Here is a 17,547-nt window from a genome sequence, read left to right as displayed (position 1 = left end):
GTGTGTGTGTGTGTGTGTGTGTGTGTGTGTGTGTGTGTGTGTGTTGACAAACAGAAATGCAGGATTATCACTGTACCCTCAGGGACCCCGAGCAGTCGGAGTACTTGTGTACTTGTACACAATGTGAAGTGATAAAATATAGAATATAGAATGAACAGCAAAAGGAAATGATATGACCATACAATAAAAACCGTTGTGAAGTGTTGCTCATGCCTTGTACTTCTCCTTCCCTGTTTCACTAATGACGCAGATATGCTGAAAATGAAAAAGACAGATCAGTACTGCAGCATATTATCATGACATTATTTGTTGAAAAGGATCTTGCTCCAGTCAGACCAGACTGCACAAAGTGCACAAACTCTTAAGATCATAACACGTAAATAACTTGGCTCATTTTTCTGTGTCTATTTCAAATACTTACATTTAGGTCTCTAAAGTACTCGTTGTAGTCTAGTGCGTATCCCACCACAAATTTGTCAGGGACCTCAAATCCTACAACTGGAAACAAAAACAAAAACAAAAAATAATAATAATGACCAAATCCTTCAATTGGTAAATTTAAAATTAAAGTATGCACAACTTAATTCAACACCACCGATATTGGAGCTATATTTTGTACCATGTAGTATATTCTACTGACTATAGGCTTCCACAGAAAGTTAAATATGTCTTAAACTCACAGTCGGGTCGGTAGCCAACACTTCTTGGTGTTCTCTTCACCAGCAAACTGTGGACAGAAACAAAGTTGATCAAAATATTTTAGTGTGCAAAATTAACCAAAACACACACAAATTTGAAGTAGCTGTTGAGTGAAAATACGCACAATCTGTTGATAAGATGAGATCAGAGAAACATGGAGAAGTAGGTACGTGAAACGATAAAATTACCTCGCTACTTTAACCATTTTGGGATTGTACTGTTTGAGGAGTTGCAATAATGTCTTCATCGTCTTCCCCGTGTCGATAATGTCCTTGAACCACAGCAGGAGAAGCTCATATTAGTCGTCGTGTAACTGAAATCTGCCTCCTTTAATACAGAAGAAAGAAATCAGTACATACCTCCACGATCAGGACATTCTGTGTAAAAAGAAAAAAAACAAAGGAATTAAGTCAAATCTGCAATTAAACTCAAAAAGATCACAATCGCTTGTTCATAACATTGGGAATAACTCCACCAAAAAGTAGCATGAGTAAATGGTAGCCATGACAACGTAAAGACAGTGGCAGGGAGTAAGACATGGAAGATATCGCTTAAAAATACCTTTACAGTCAATCACATGGCCACACCCATCTTAAAAAGAATGCATCATTTTTGCCTTAATCATCTAATGAAAGCAATGGGTTTGTCCAAATGTAGATTTATGTCTTAAAAAGTCTTCAAAATCCTAATCAATAAAAGTGAATATTCATCAGTTCATTTAAAAAATATCTGTTCATGCTGAAAACAGTGGCAACATTAGATAGAGGACATTGTCATTTCCAGCTCATTTAACTTGAATTCATTATTATTAACAGGACTGATGTGTCAGCAGAGGATGTTTCCACACGTCTCACCTTGCCCGTCAGAGTACACAGGTCATCACCACCGATCACTTTGATTTCACCCGTCGACTGGTCGTTCTGGGAAGACAAGATCGACAGCAGAATGAAGTGAACCTGCAGACTTCATATTACATGCTGTACAGTTGTAGGATGAACATCAAGAAACACAACCAAGCAAAGCATGGTGGTCGCACATTATATTCTATGATAAATATGTATGCACTCAAGATTTTTTTTAACCAAAATATCTTTTGTGAAGGATTGATCACACGTAATGAATCCATTTTGTTTCTCATTAAACATTTGCAAGGACAGTTTTTGCATACTTAGTTCCTGCACTGTTTGTTTTTTATAACTGCGGCCTCCATCTGTCATAATGTGGGTTTTACTGAACTGTTGCAGAAGAGAAGTAAAAGAGCACCGGTCCGCCTGAGATGGTGAAAAACAACGAAGAAAACAATGAATGCAAATTATGTTTGTTTTGTGTATTACTTTCATATTGCTTTTGTTTGTGTTGTTTAAATCCCCTGATTCATGTATACGCAGTGGTTCAGGCATTCGATCCGGATGCTTTCCTCGAGGTTTTCTGGGCATGTCTGACTGGTTGACTGGGACACCTGAACCAGCCCCCAGGAGGTAGCAGAAAGTGGGTGTCCTCATGTATTTCTTCCTTTATTTGCAAAGTCTGTTCCCACTGCACTTTGTCATATTTTGCTTTTATTTAGCAAATTTTAAACTTCAGCCAATCGTAAAAATGTTTTTATAATATTTCAGCCTTTTTAATTTTTTTTTATTTTCCACTTTCCATAGAAAGCCACCTTCTGCAACTGTAAACTATGTTTAACAAGAAAACACAAAGGCTTTTCTATATTTCTTCTTCTATGATGACCTCCCCATATATTAGGGAGGAGCCAATGACCATGGAGTCAATTAAACAGACACTCCCCAAACATATTGCTTTTTGAGGCCTAATATCTAATTAATGACAGAATTATTTTCAGATGGCCCTCCAGAAAAATAATAGAAGAAAGACTGACCTTAGTGAATGACACCAATGTGACTTTATGTTTATTTACTTTGTATTTCATGAAAGAAGTTGAATAAGAGCCAATGGAACCGGAGCCTTTCTGGAGCCAGCTCCTGCTGGACATTGATGATGTTGGAGTTTAGGGCACCTATCAGACCTGGACGCTATGTCCACTTTTATATACAGTCTAAGCTTGGTACTTTTTGGGAGAGTTGTGGTAACGTTTAGGATTAAGGATAAAGTTAGGGATTAGTTGATTGACAGTGCAACCACCAATTATAGCTGCGCACATTTTACAACCAATCACAGCAGCTGGGATTGTTTCTTCCCTGTCGCTGATCCAATCTAGCAACAATCTAAACAACAGGTATGAACATATTAATTGTTGCGTGCATCTGCAACAATCAGTCATGAAATCTTTTTAACAAAAATTGTAAAATGACAGAAATAAAATAAAGACAGAAAAACTGATAGATTACACAATAGCTCTTGAGGCGAATGAAGTCCACTGTCATTGGGATGGAGCGATCGCTGTTCCTGTTCAGGGCCTTGATGTAGTCCAGCAGGTCAGCAAAAAACTTGTAGCCCCCTTTGAGCACACAGAGAGCCACGATGTGGTGCCCCCCCATTTCCTTCATGATCTCTCTGGCCAGTCTCTCTGTCCTGGGGTCACGTGGGAGGGAGACACACAGAGAGAGGATAGTCAGCTCAGTTTTCTGCTACAGTCAGCAGAAGTTCACATTTTGTGTCTGTTTGTGTCCACAGGCAAACTGCCTTTTCTAAAGCATACCCAGGTATAATAACCCCAAATTCTACAGACTGACAATAACAGGCTTATTTAAGATACGGGAAAAAATATGATCACATACGCAAACATTTTTTTTCGTTAAAATTCGGTAAACCAAACATGTTGCTAGCACTTTGATCCACCAGTTACTGCACATCTTGAATTCCCTTTTGGAAGACAGACTCAATCACTGCATTTTCATAGCCGTGCGATGAGCCGCAACAAAAACGACAACCCACCTGTCCATGATGAGTCCGTGTGGGATGTAGACACTCTCCAGGTCAGCAGCATAGTGCTTTGGTATGCAGAACAGGTCCAGGTCATAACCCTTCTCCTCGTCACTGATCTGAAATAAAACATGGCACAAAGGGGTTAAATGAGTCTCAGAGTTAGTATCAACTAACTGGGCAGGGACACGGGGCATTCACCTGACACAGGGCAGTACGGAAAGAGGCTGAGGTTAATCTTGATCTACTTTCTCATGTATTTTACTGCCTCAACAGTTTATCGGCCGGAAATCACACAGCATAGGATAATGCCTATTCTGAACAGATTAGAAAGCAACCAGGATCTCCACAGAGCGCCACGCTGGGACTATTGCCAGTAGTTGTAAATACTAATCTGGGATTCCTAGAAAGAGAAGTTTTTACATTTCCTACATCGTTTAAGAATCCTTCCTTTGTCACGACTGAAGGTCTCTTCTGTGTAAACATATTATCCAAATACCAAGAGATTATCAATTTAGTTGACTTTCCAGATTTTGCCTCATGGTACAAACAGCCAGTATTTCCTATATTCGGTCAAATCAAATTTCCTGCTAGAGTTCAACCAGAATGCCACAAGAACCCAAACAACATAACTGGTATCATGTGACAGTTGGTGCAGAGCTCGGGGTGTTGTGGGAACGATGGGAGAGACCACAAGCACAATCACAGAATAAATAAAAGTGCAGAATCCGAATCTTTTCAAGTCAACAAAATCTGTACTAAACAGACACTGGATTATTAAGTGGCCATCCTCACGCCACATGTGGCAAAACTGGAATAAAGCCTTTGTGCCTGCCAGAATGAAAAAAAAAAACATGTGCATCTGTTTGGGCTAAACGCCGTCAGTTACAAATAATAATGACTGATACCGAGCAGATGTCCTCACAGTCACATGATCGGAAAGATTATTTTCCACGGTTACTCACAGGCTTGCTGTCTGTGACATAAGGAATACAGCTAGATGGTAAAACACAGAGCACAACCCCAGTGAACTCATCAGAGGTCAGAGGACCAAAACTTTAATCTTTGCGCTCACAATGTCTGTTTGGCAACTCTGCACTGCACAGCTAATTTCACCTGACATGTGATACAGGTGTCCTGTATCCTGTATCGGTCTTTAACCCTTGTGTGGTGTTCATATTTTTGTTATAAATTGTCGCATGTGATGTTGTGTCCACTGAGTCCCTGAGTCATGTCCAGGACAACTCTCATTCCTTGGTTTTTCTCAGGGGCTCCTCCATCAGGCTTCCCCGTGTAGACTTGTAAATTCCAAGCATATGAGGAAGTGGCATCACAGGCAGCCCAGATCTTTGTACCATATTTTGCAGGTTTCGATGGTGTATACTGCCTGAAGGGTGTGCGATTCTGTGCTAGGTTATGTTTACAATAATACAACATATATATATATATGCCATATCATATTAATTATATATAGGTCGTGTTATTAACTATTAATCCTAAGGGGTAGACGAAAGGCTGTGTTTGTGAATGAAGGTGTAGACAACAGGGTGTGGTTGTGAATGAAGGTGTAGACAACAGGGTGTGGTTGTGAATGTGTGAATGAGAGTGAAAGTACTGTGCCAAACCAAAAGGTCACAGGAGGGGGTCTGCAACTGTGGGGTCACATACTGTTGTTCTTTGAGGCATAAACAGGAACAGACGGCTGTCTGGAGGACTCCAGGGTGTGAAGGAAGACAACCACCACCTCCACCAACCAACAAAGGACACATCAATACACATGACTTTTTGGTGTCTGGACTATAAGAAGACTGGGTCAGGGAAAGTCAGGAGGTCAGACTTCGTGAACTGACACATACTCTGTTGCGGTCAGGGAAACATAGTCTGGACCCCAGAGCTCTGTAAACTGGTTATTCTGCTGCTGTTAAATAAATATCTTGAAGCCTGACATCTTCTCCTATTGCCTCATTAAAGAACACGCAGGACTGGGGGCTGACACATATTGGCTTTGTACTAGCAGGAGCCCGAGTCCAACAAGGGGCAGCGGCCTCGAAATGGCATCAGCTGCTCATCAATGGTGACATTAGGCCCAGGGTTGTAAAACAGGGGCAGGCGGTGCACCCACTTGTCCCACACTGTCCTGATGGCAGCTAGCTTGTCTCTCTGCCGTCGAGCTGGTCTGTCGTCTCGGTTATCAAAGAGGATAATCCTGGAAATTATGTGGAAGTTTTCCAGAGACATTGTTGCAGAAAGGTGTCGGTGCTTGAATTGGTCAACTAAGTTGCACCCTTGTGCGGAACGGCAGGGGCAGAAACACAAAACTCACACACACACACACACACACACACACACACACACACACACACACACACACACACACACACACACACACACGTCTCAGTTTGAAAAAATAATTCATCGTATCATTTTTCTTTTGATAAAAAATGAAAATGGGTCCCACAGACCGAACACCACACAAGGGTTAAACACCGCTTTAGCAAAATGGACATTTACCTTCACTATCTGTGCCAGCAAATGGGTCAGTCTGCTAGCCTGAGTAAATAATAATTAAACTAGTTTCCAAAGGTCCTGGAAAATGGGGCAATGGTTATTCATTTAACGATTATTCCAGTTAAATCCAGTTCAGGGGCCTTCTCAGCCTTGTCTCAGATATTACATGTTGCAAAATACACACAAATCCCACATGGCAGGACCTTTTGATGTGATTATAACCAAAATACTTACAGTTCTTCTTCTACGATACTTACAAATATAAACTGTAATTTAAACATATTTAAATGAATTTCAATCCAGCCTCACATTTATTTATCGAAAAGCTTGTGACAACTTTCGCATAAGGTTCAACCAACACGTATGAAAAGACAGCTCTGTGCCCTGAATTTGTTTTGGCTCTACAGCTTTTAAGCATCCTTCTTACAGTAATCTTTAAGACATTTTCCTCAGATTGTTAACTTCACAAAATCTCATTGAATTGCCAGTTCGTGTAATTTATTTGATTTCCTTTGAAGAAAGCAAATATTTTACAGTAAAGTTTTATCAATTGTGCAAAAACGACACCAAACTGTGTGTTTTGCTTGATTTTTCCTTTAATTTAAAACCTTTTTTACGTGGTTGTAATGAAAAGTACATTCCACCTTCTGACTCGTTGATAAGTCTTGTAACCAGACCACCACCTCACCAGACCACCAGACCACCACCTCACCAGACCACCAGACCACCACCTCACCAGACCACCTCACCAGACCACCTCACCAGATCACCAGACCACCTCACCAGACCACCAGACCAGACCACCTCACCAGACCACCTCACCAGACCACCTCACCAGACCACCAGATCACCTCACCAGACCACCTCACCAGACCACGTCACTGTTTGGAGCCTTTAGAACTGATACGGAAGAATCGCGCGCTCAAACACGCCGAGTTGTTTGTAGCTCGTGCGTTTTAGCTGTCCGTGTGTAATTGTGCATAATAGTGTAATTATATATATATATATATATATATATATATATTCCAGCTGTGAGCTTCAGTCTGACGTAGAAACCCGGACATTAGGTTTTTGTTTTTGTTTTTTAGTTCATCCGAAGACATCTCTTACGTCACTTGTTCCGAGCGTGGAGAGCGCGTGTGTCCACAACGCTGCAGGCCACGCTGCTTGGAAAACATTTACATATTCACTCCCATTTACCAAAACCTCTTTCCAAGGTGAGTGCTGTGGGGAATACACGGAGCATTCAGACATACTGCAGACGACAACAGTGCGTCTTCAGCGAACACAGTCCGCCCATGTGAAGCCTGTTATTGCGGTGGGCGCGGAGAGATAACCTGCTCTTGTTTCACTCACCACAACACAGGGGCTGGATGTCGCCATGTCCGTGTCGGTCCCTGCCGTTCAAACGTATGTAGTCTGTCGTGGTCTTTAGACAATAAAGACCAAAAAAAAAAACGTGTTGGCTTCGCGGACTCTTCACCCTTGTGACAGCGCACACGTGGAAACGTATAGCTCCGTTGCAACAAGAGGCTTCTCTGTCTTTTTCCGCCTTGAGGGTCGACTGGAACCAAACTGTTGTGCGCATGTGTGTTACCAGCAAATCAACGAGCAGGAACAGGAATTAGCCCCGCCCTCTCGCAGTGGAGGGTGTGGTGGTGGTGGTGGTGGTGGTGGTGGGGAGGGGGAGGTCTCGAGCTGCTGCCAACAGCTGATGGCAAACACAGATTTTAAGACTATATCGTTACCGTCTGTATCCCACGTGTTGACACATAAGTTCAGAGCCAGAGCAGATCATTTTAGTTCTGAAGATATAACTTTAGCATTGCAAACAAAACCTGAGCACAAACAGTCCACAGAGGTACATGATTTTTTTTAAATATTGTAAAACAGTGTCCTTTTATAATCAGTTTTTTTTTTTTATTGTACTCTATTAATCCCCGAGGGGAAATTCTCTCCCGAGGGGGAGCTGCTGCAACAGGCTGCCACGACCGCGGTGCCAACTAACCTGAGGTGCATGTTTTTACTGAACATGACAGGACTTCCACCACAGGTAGAAACACAGGTGAAGAGGTGATTAGCTGTCGGTATTGTGCATAATGGCTCACTGTCACACTGTTGTGATTTACTGGGACACGTGAACTAAACAGAGCCGTTATTAGATTATTAACACCTGTCCTTTCTCTATGTGACAAGTCCACACGTCTGATGTGAAAAAAGACTGTTACTATGTAGTACAACACTGGGAATATGTCAATTTCATTTTGATATTTTATGGTATTTTATTATGTTGAGGATACGGACTGCATTTGGAGGAAGAGTCATACTAAAATAAGTAGATCTGCTGATTTATAATTGAAACCTCTATTTATTGGTGGCCCAAAAAACTAATTTGATTATCATGTAAGGCATTTATTTTAAGGTCATGACTGACATATAGTCATTATTTGACATTGAAAGTAATACTATATCATGGTTTTATGATAGACCTAATGATGAAGTGAATAAGATTTGTTTTTCAATGAATTACACGTATATGTGTGAATACAAAATATAACAGCAGAATGAGAGCATACAGCTACTGTAAGATGATTTTGCTGATCTGGATGGTTTGACTTCTTGAACTAGTTAGTGTGACATTCCTTCAACCCTCACCAGAAATCTTCACCTTCAACACTGTAAGCAGCCACGAGTAGTGTTTTGACGACGTTATGGACATACTTTAAAAAGAAAGACTCAAGTCACTCAGTAAACGTGTAAAATAAAAATATTTTCTATTCCAATCATTCATGGATACATTTGTTGAGATACAAGTAACAGTACATCAAACAAAGTCAAGCCAACTCCTCTAAAGGGCTCTACTTTACCCTTTAGCAGCTAAATAAAAAACGCCACCTTTAACAGTGGGCAAATCCAAGTGCATGCTGGCAAAACCTGTAATTGTGACTGTTTGAAATCCACATATTCAAAAGTACTCATGATGATAATACAGTAGCAAAATATTACATATCAAGAAAGAAAGAAAGGCTAACATGAAAAGAGTATTCTTAAGACATGATTACAGAAACAAGGTAATCAAACTGCACGACTTCATAGAGACTAGTAACAAACAGACCCCTCTTAAAAGGAAGTCCTTTCGAAACTAAGGAAGAGGAAGAATGTTTCAACTCTCAGCAAGTGTAGGTCATGTCGTCAGTGGGGACATGGGCAGTGAGTGACAATCAAAAGATCAGTCCATCGGCTCTCCTTCACGGCATTAACAAGTGTGTTTAAAATTGAGCCTACGACAGCATCTTGGGGAAGTTTAGCCGCGGCTCCTCACGATGCTGCAGCTGTCCAGTGCTCTGCAGCACCGGCAGTCTGTCAAAAGCTCGGTCAGTCAACTCAAAACAGGGTTTCATGAAGAGGACATCTGGTGCACATCGAGTCCATTTACTGGAAGAAACCGTGTGAAAGACTCCTGGCAGCTCGTAGACCACGACTTTTGTGAATAGGCTAAGATTTAGAATAAAAAAATATCTCTTCCACGATTTTACATTTTTCTGTCTCCCCCTCCTCCCCCACGTCTCCCCTATTGGATCAAACCTGCAAAAAAAAGAACAACAAAAACTTGAAATGTTTACATTTACTGCAATTCCGCTGCTACTGGAGGAAAACTACATTGATTAAGGTTTAACAATATTGTTTTGTGTGTAACAACCATACCACTGATGCAGTACCTAGTTGCCATTCACTTGTGTTGATGGTGTTCCTCCGTGGTCGATGGCCGCCCTCTCTCTACTGCGATTCTCTCGCTCCTCGTCTTCCTCATCCCTCTCCTCATTTCCGCTGTGGTTCTTGCAGTATAGTCTGAAATAAAACACACACAGTGGGGCTTGTAAGTACGAAAATACAGTAATACAAATTAATACAAGCAGCTCAAACCAGCGATCACTTGAACGTTCTGAGAAGGTTTCTACAGTGCAGGATTTATAAATAAATGAATATCTGTTCCATTCAGGCTGATACCAAACGATATCTCACAATGCATTCAGCATGTTTATCAGATCTGAAGGATACGGTCATGTGTTTTGTCAAGCTGCACTAAAACTAAAGAGTTTAAGGCATAAAACCCTGCGAACACCTTTAATCTCAGCCTCATGCTTAGTTATGATTACAGAATTGAGAAGAAAGGGGTGAGATTATGATTGAGAGTTGCTCGATTTATGATTCAGTCATACCAGAAAATGCTGCCTGTTACAAAATATAATGTATAAAATGTAAACTACTAAACATTCTGACAAAAGCATTAATCAGCTTTGTGATTCAGCAACCGATTTAAGAATCAAGTTCAAGAAATAATGACAACTTTTTTGACGATTACGTGGACAACTTGACAACAAAGTGCAAATGATTGAGTGGTAACTATTCCTGTCAATATGAAGAGAAAATCTCTGTAACAAATACATAAAACAGTCAAAAGATATTTGTCTCGACCTGTTTGTGAAGTGACAGTGTTTATTAAATGGAGATATTTAGTGGGTTTGCTCACTTGTAGATTCCACGCGCCATGTTTTCGATGTACTTGGCTTTGTCCTGCAGGCCGCAGTGATAGTGGTAGGTCTTCACACACGCTTTGATTTCACACCCGATGGTGGCACCCAGCTGAGTGCAGAGTGTGCATTTCTGCAAAAACAATAAGACAATTTAATAAATTAAATCATAAAAAAAAAGAAGATTTGAAACCCAAAACAGTTATTTAAAGTGCTGTTGCATCCGTCTCCTCACCATTCTTTTGCCTCTCTTGATTTCCTGGATGACGGTTTTCACGTCAAAGTTTCCAAATTCAGCCCGTGATGTCGTGGTCAGCTGTACGGTCCCCGATGAAAAAAGCTGCGCGGGATCAGAAATCACAGAGAAATGCAAGTGTTTGTACTTCAAATGCACATTTGCAGAACAGGCTGCAAACAGACGACAGTCTTACCATGCACTTGTAGTGTGCGGCCACTTTTTTGGAGTTATCTGTATGAAGCATGCCTCTCGTTTCGTTCTCTTCCTCGCCAGCGTGGCAGAAGCCACAGCGCTGGCCTCCATCTCCTGGGCTGGCCCGCAGAGGTGACCTGTCCCGCTAAAACACAGTACAACGTTCAGAAAATATCACCACCGTCCACACACAGCTAGCAGACCGTCCACGTCCGTGTCACAGATGGTGTTTGTGAACGTAGCCTTACGTGGGAGGAGCTCTCTTCGTCTGCAGCCTGCGAGGAGGTGGAGCGCGTTTCTTCTGACTGGCCACGAGATCCGACCTTAGCCCTCACTTTCTCAAACCTTCCCCTGCCTCTACTTTGTGGAGGTGATGAGTCTGAATCATTGGCCACTGCTCCTTCCTCATCTGAGGACAAACCAACATCAAGACAAACAATAACTAATTAAAGCAAAGGAGCATGTAAATGGGCGCATTGAAAAAAAAAAAAAAAAAAAAAAGATCAGGAACTAATTTCATTATAAACGTCAAGCGCAAAGTAAATAATTAAGGCAATTACTGTAAGACTATGTTTTGTGATTATAATTTCTTATTTCAATGATAAATATCACCTTGAGGCGGCCTTGTGGTGAACTAAATTACTATACAGCTAAAAAAAAAAATGTCTGTCCTTTGAATTTGTTTTATAACTGAGGAAAAACAGCAGCAAATCGCTGTTAAAACATACTTTACCTTGAATCCCATCCTGAGAAGCATCCCGGTGTTTGCAACAGTAAACACTACAGTTAGGAAGGAAAGACAGAACTTCATTAAAATGATTCTGCTGCTGCGGTTTTCATCTCGCAGCCCAAAAACATCCAAGTTAAGTTAACGGGCGTCTCTAGATGCTGGTGGTGTGAATGTGAGCATGAACATCTGTCTCTACGCGACCTTCCCATCGGGCCCCCTGCTGCTCCCCAACACCAGCTGGGACCTCTCATCCTCCCAAATGAGCAGGGACAGCTAATGAGAGCTTTATTTATTGTACATGAATGTGCGGATGAGTCCGGAGGTGACGTGACTTACAGGTAAATCCCTTGCGAGGGATTCTCTTTGATCTGCGCTTTGTCCTTCACGGCACAGTAATAGTGATACGTCCTCCGGCACGTCTTGACATCGCAGCCGATGGTGGCGCCGGCTCGGTGACATGAAGAGCACATCTGACCAGGAAGAAAACAAAACAGCAACTTTCAGGAAAACGGCCAAACGCACGCAGTTCAAAACCTTCTATTTTCATTCAAAATGTTAATTTAATTAGTAATGAGATTCAATTTAACTGTCTTTAGTCATTTTTCTAACTTAGAATTTAAGGATTTATTTTTCCTCATTATGTATAATACACCAGACATTTAAACTCAAATTAAAACATGGCATTGAAATTGATTGTACCTTGGGTTGTGGGAGATTATAGCATTTTTTTTTACTCATTTTTGACATTTTACAGACAAAACTATGATTGACTATGATCTTAATAAATCAAGATAATAAAGAAAATTGTGATTAATAATAATAAAAAATAAACATAATTACACTGACAAATAAGGTTGGGAAATAAAATAAAGCCATTTTAAAATCTATGTAAATTAGGAATATAATTAGGAATATCTAAACGCATGATGTGTAGTTTTAAGTGGATTAAAGTAAAAAAAAAAAACTACACAGATATTTGAAGAAAGAATGTAAGTATGCATCTTGCTTACATATTATGTGTATGAGTGAACACTGTGGTATGAAAATTTTACAGCAGCAGATCATTATTTTCCTGATTTATTACTCTGTCGAATACTTTTAGGAATAATTGACTTGACTTGGGTCTTTAAATGCCAGAGAATGGTGACAGGTTTTGACCCGTGTTTCTCAAAGCCTGATGTGCAGCAGAAAGTATTTGGTTTTGTCCTGACCAACAGTTCACAGACAAAACTGAAGAAACCAGAAAATTTGCAGCTGGAATTAAAGACTTTTAGCAAAATTAATGCATCTTCGATCATTTGACTTATCGTTGCAGAACTCGAACATTTCAAATAAATAATAAACATTCATGTTTGCTCGTGGTTTCACTAGTAGAAGGTGAAATAAATAAAAAAGACGTAAAACTGAAACTAATTCACTGAAATTTCTCACTATTCTGACATTTACATGCAGGAACAACAAATACATTCAAGTGCAGCACAGACTTACAGTCATCACATATATACATATTTCCAGTGTCAGAACAGATCAAAGGTCTCAGGTCCAAGTTTTTTTTTTTAACAGTTTGTCAAATTGAGGCACGAACCATAACCTGTGGGTTTCAAATCTTTTATTTGATGACAAAAGCTGATATTTCCAAGATAAAACACGATCTGATTTAATGCCACCAGTTAATATCAATACTAGTAATTATCTAAACACACAAACACTGTGTCAAAAGGGAGACAGCATAAATGTGTGCATCCTCATTATTATCTGACTTAACTGCTTTTTAACCTCCCCATATATGCAGTGTTTCCTCAACAATAAACGTACATTTTAATCCACTCTGTCATCTAAATGTGTCACTTTATAAATGCATCAACATAAATACACGATAAAACCTGAAGAACCGAAGTCACAGAGCTCGACTTCATGACCTTAAAACACTCACACACTTCTTCCTCATTAAAGATGACCTGAGGTTAATCTACTCACCAATTTATTTCCCCTCTTGATCTCCTTTTTCACGTCCTCGACGGAGAATCCTCCGATGTTGTCACTGTCTGAGTGTGACGTGACCAGAGCCGAAGAGAAAAGCTGCAAAAGACATTCATAATTTTTTTTTATTACAAATTGGTTTTGTGCTGTGTGTTATATGATGATTACAATGATAACACATCAACAATATGTTCATTTGTATTCATATTAACTACTGCTGATGCATTGTTTTCCCCAAAATTGGGTGCCTTTAGATAAATAGTGGGAGAAGACTTTGTCCCTTTATTTAATGTAGAATTTCTGATGGCTCAACAGAAAACATACACACACATGGGCTGAACTGTTCACTCTTTTGTATACAAGACATGTGCTTGAAGGATCAGAGGCGGAGAGGTTGCGTGTGCTCTCCTCACCATGCACTTATGGTGGGCTGCCACCTTCTGGCCGTCAGACAGCAGCAGCTGCCCGCAGTCCTTGTCCCGGTCGGTTCTGCAGAAGGCACATTTAGGCAGCCGCGTCGCAGCGCCTTTCCTCGGTCCTGACATCACCAAAGGCTTCGCTGCGCACCCAAGAGTCTAATTAAAAAATAAATAACAGCACAGACATGAAAGAGAGAACGACAGGATAGCTTTGCATTACACGGCTGCTAGATCCTTTTAAGAAGATATGATCAAAGCCATTTGAAAAAGAACACAATTGTCCACTTTACTAAATCTTAAAAAATGCTTTGATACACATCTCGCTGATTCATACGGGATGCAATCACTTTTAATGTGTTTATTATCTGAGAGATACCCAGACGACTTGGCAATGTAGGTATGAAATACCTACAAATAACAAAATATATTCTCTATTGATTAATCTGATGCTTATTTTCTTGATTAATCAATTAGCTGTTTGGTTTTTAAAAAGTCTGAAAATGGTAAAATATTGTTGACCAATGTTCCCCAAAACCTAGGGACGAGGTTAAAATGTCTTGTCGATCAACCAAAAGATTTTTAGTTTAATTTCATGCAAGACTAAAGGATCCAGAAAATATTATATATAAATATACATTTTAAGAAGCTGGAATAAGATAATTTTAGCATTTTTCCATAAAAAAAATTAAATAAAATTTTCAAAATAAGTTGTCCATTAATTTTCTGTTGATTAATAATTTAATTAATCGATGGAGCTCTCATCAGAAGTCAATGATGAAAAAGAAGACCCTTCTTATTATCAGCAAGCTTAGCTGTTGATTTGCTCATAATTTATGTAAATCTGTCCGACTGTCCGTCCGCGGTCCGAGTTGCCAAACATTCCTAAAGGATTCTGTTGAGACTAAACTTTGTTCTGGAAATCAGGTTTTCTCTCATCTCACCAGAAGGAAAGAAGTGAGCGCTGCAGAGTAAAAACTAAAGAACTCTGGAAAGGAGCCACGAGAAACTCTTTCCCAGAAGCAGCTGGAGACAAAACTTTGACTCAACTACAACTTCAGGCAACTTCAAAATGGAGCGAGGAAAGTCTCAACCGAACAGCTCCGTGTCCTGAAAACACTTTTGAAGAGTTGCTCAGCAAATCGTCTTGATGGATCACACGGACGTCAGCTTCAAATCCCTTGTTTAATTTAAACTGATTGAATTGATGAATCATTGTTTTCTTTATGAATCCAAAGGTGCAAGACCAGTGTGTTTAAATTGAGTGTCCTAAAATGCGGGCCGACACCAGAACTGCGCAATATGCTGACTTTTGTGTGAGGTAGGCCGTCAAAAAGGATGATGTGTCATGGCTGAAGACAATACTGTTGTAGTCACGCAGCACTGAATCAGACGAAACAGGAGGGGAAACCAGCAGACGCTGAACCTGGTGGGCCAGATCTGATGAGCGCCAGGTTACTCTTGATGACAGCACACAAACCCCCGGGAGGAGTTCTTCTGCAAATGATGCAACATGTTCCCTATTTTGAATAAAGCGTCTGCACCAGTATCCCTGCTCATCTCATCTGACCCAACTCGCCGGTGTCCACTTTTCTGAAGAAGAAAAATATATTATTCAGCGGAATATGTGTAAATTTGACTCCGTTTCTTGTGATAAGCAGTGAAAGCGTGTACATCTCTAAAGAGTTGGGATGATTTGTATTGTTGTTGTTGTTGTTTTTTTGCATCATTTTCAGCTGCATTTTTAATTTCACATTTTAGATGTGTGCTAATCAGCATTTTCTTAAAATACGTGCACAAATCGGCTGCATATCCAATCAATTCTCAGATGAGTGGATCAAACCTCCACCTGTGAGCTGTCATGGGCAGAGAGGCGCTGCTTCCTCTGGTCCATAATGTGCTGCGGGCGAAGCACGTACAATAAATGTGAGGATTAAAAACATCTATTCGATTCTTTCAAGTCCAGAAAACGAAAGTGGGTGTTTTATATATATACATATATATAGTATATATGTATATATAAAAAAAACAAATCACAATAGGGGTGTGCTGCGACGCCTTGATAGAGCCATTACAGCCATGATAGCAGGGCCAGGCTTTCACTGCGGCGGAGCTCAGGGCGCAAACACACGATACCGCCCGTGGAAATAACAACAAATGTGCTTTATTTGATCCTCTGCTCTTCTCTGGAAAACAAACAAAAAAAACCTCGCATCGCAGGTTTTCACTACACGGCGACGATGTGGTGGATTTGTGACGAGAAGCAGCTCCAAAAAAAAACCCATACAACGTGCCTCAAATGTCTCCGACAAAGTTTTGAATTAAAGGGGGTGTGTGTCTCTTTCTCCACCAAACTACCGACGACTGAAAACTATTTTCCCCTCAGAGCATCTTCAACGCCCCGACATGTTTCCTCCCGGGGCCTGTTCGTGGAGGAAAATAAAGGTCGGCGGCGGGGAAATGTGACTTCTTTCGAAACGACTGTTCGTGCCGTAAAGAGAAGAGCTGCGAATATTTCCCTTTAAATGTGGTGAATTAACATGACAGGCGCGGGTCTTCGCAGACCGTTTCGAAGTGAAGAGGCGCCATACGTGATGTGTCCCCGAGAAAAGAGCAGCTCGGCGCGGACGGCAGCAAAACGGCCCGGAGACGACAACAGGCCACGAAACACAGCGGAGACCGGAGAGCCGCGGACACACGGCCCGGGTCTTACCTGCTGGCGTGATCTGATCTCGCCGAGATGGTACCGACGGAGGAAAAGTGGTCCCCGGCCGACGACCGTGTTTCTTTCCGTCCTTCACAAGTGATCGTGTGCTTTTTTTTTTTTTTTTTTTTGCCATTAGCATCAAGCTAGCTGGCGTGACCGCGGCGGCGGGACATCCGGTTTGGGACTTTCAGAATAAAAGTCGTGTCGACGAGCGTATGTTGCAACGTTTGGAACGTGAAAAGATGCAGGAGGTCAAGAGTGCGCAGAATCCAGCCCGACTTTACAATTAAACTCGTGAAAATGACACACAGAAGTGTCAATAACCCAAAACAGATCAGACCCATGGGAAGCCATGTCCGATGCAGATTTGCATGAGGTTTAAAGGAGCTGTAAGCAATTTATTTTTTGTTCGATAAGTTTCAAATATTACAACATGAGTTATGGGTCTCCCGGTCCCTCTGATCTACAGTGAACAGAGAAGACATTTCCTGGTGTCCCGTTCCCACTTCATCCAATCAGGGGAGAGAACTGTGCTCAACTAAATTTCAGTGTATACCTCAGACTGTATTAAAAAAAAAAAAAAGTGGGAGAAGCCTTCACGTGTAATACCACCGAGGGCCACTAGGGGCTGGCTTCAATAAGCCTCTGGCTCCAAAGACATC

General features: G+C 41.0%; 2 protein-coding genes across 4 annotated transcripts; both read right to left on the bottom strand.

The window, feature by feature from the left end:
- Positions 1–124: 124 nt before the first annotated feature.
- Positions 125–7,654, bottom strand: hprt1 (hypoxanthine phosphoribosyltransferase 1). Its single transcript, XM_069696762.1, has 9 exons — positions 7,447–7,654; positions 3,595–3,701; positions 3,048–3,231; positions 1,554–1,619; positions 1,059–1,076; positions 888–970; positions 681–727; positions 422–498; positions 125–255 (listed from the first exon to the last, which is right to left on the bottom strand). The coding sequence occupies exons 1-9, from the start codon at positions 7,471–7,473 to the stop codon at positions 208–210; spliced, it is 657 nt and encodes a 218-aa protein (XP_069552863.1). The 5' UTR covers positions 7,474–7,654; the 3' UTR covers positions 125–207.
- A 1,185-nt stretch (positions 7,655–8,839) lies between these two features.
- phf6 (PHD finger protein 6) lies at positions 8,840–17,034 on the bottom strand. Of its 3 annotated transcripts, none has more exons than XM_069696748.1 (11): positions 16,892–17,034; positions 14,176–14,337; positions 13,760–13,861; positions 12,119–12,252; positions 11,786–11,832; positions 11,301–11,461; positions 11,054–11,197; positions 10,858–10,962; positions 10,622–10,755; positions 9,796–9,939; positions 8,840–9,675 (listed from the first exon to the last, which is right to left on the bottom strand). In XM_069696748.1, the coding sequence occupies exons 2-10, from the start codon at positions 14,305–14,307 to the stop codon at positions 9,810–9,812; spliced, it is 1,089 nt and encodes a 362-aa protein (XP_069552849.1). In that variant the 5' UTR covers positions 14,308–14,337; positions 16,892–17,034; the 3' UTR covers positions 8,840–9,675; positions 9,796–9,809. The 3 variants fall into 3 exon arrangements, with proteins under 3 accessions (XP_069552849.1, XP_069552846.1, XP_069552848.1); XM_069696745.1 differs by having other exon boundaries at positions 9,810–9,939; positions 16,892–17,032; XM_069696747.1 differs by lacking the exon at positions 16,892–17,034 and having other exon boundaries at positions 9,810–9,939; positions 14,176–16,885.
- Positions 17,035–17,547: the final 513 nt, after the last annotated feature.

Source organism: Brachyistius frenatus, unplaced genomic scaffold (assembly GCF_029030835.1).
Source record: "Brachyistius frenatus isolate BFR_SWC_R1_liver_20210118 unplaced genomic scaffold, ASM2903083v1 Contig_22, whole genome shotgun sequence".
In the NCBI taxonomy this organism is placed as follows: domain Eukaryota; kingdom Metazoa; phylum Chordata; class Actinopteri; family Embiotocidae; genus Brachyistius; species Brachyistius frenatus.
This window is presented reverse-complemented; position numbering and strand designations above follow the sequence as displayed.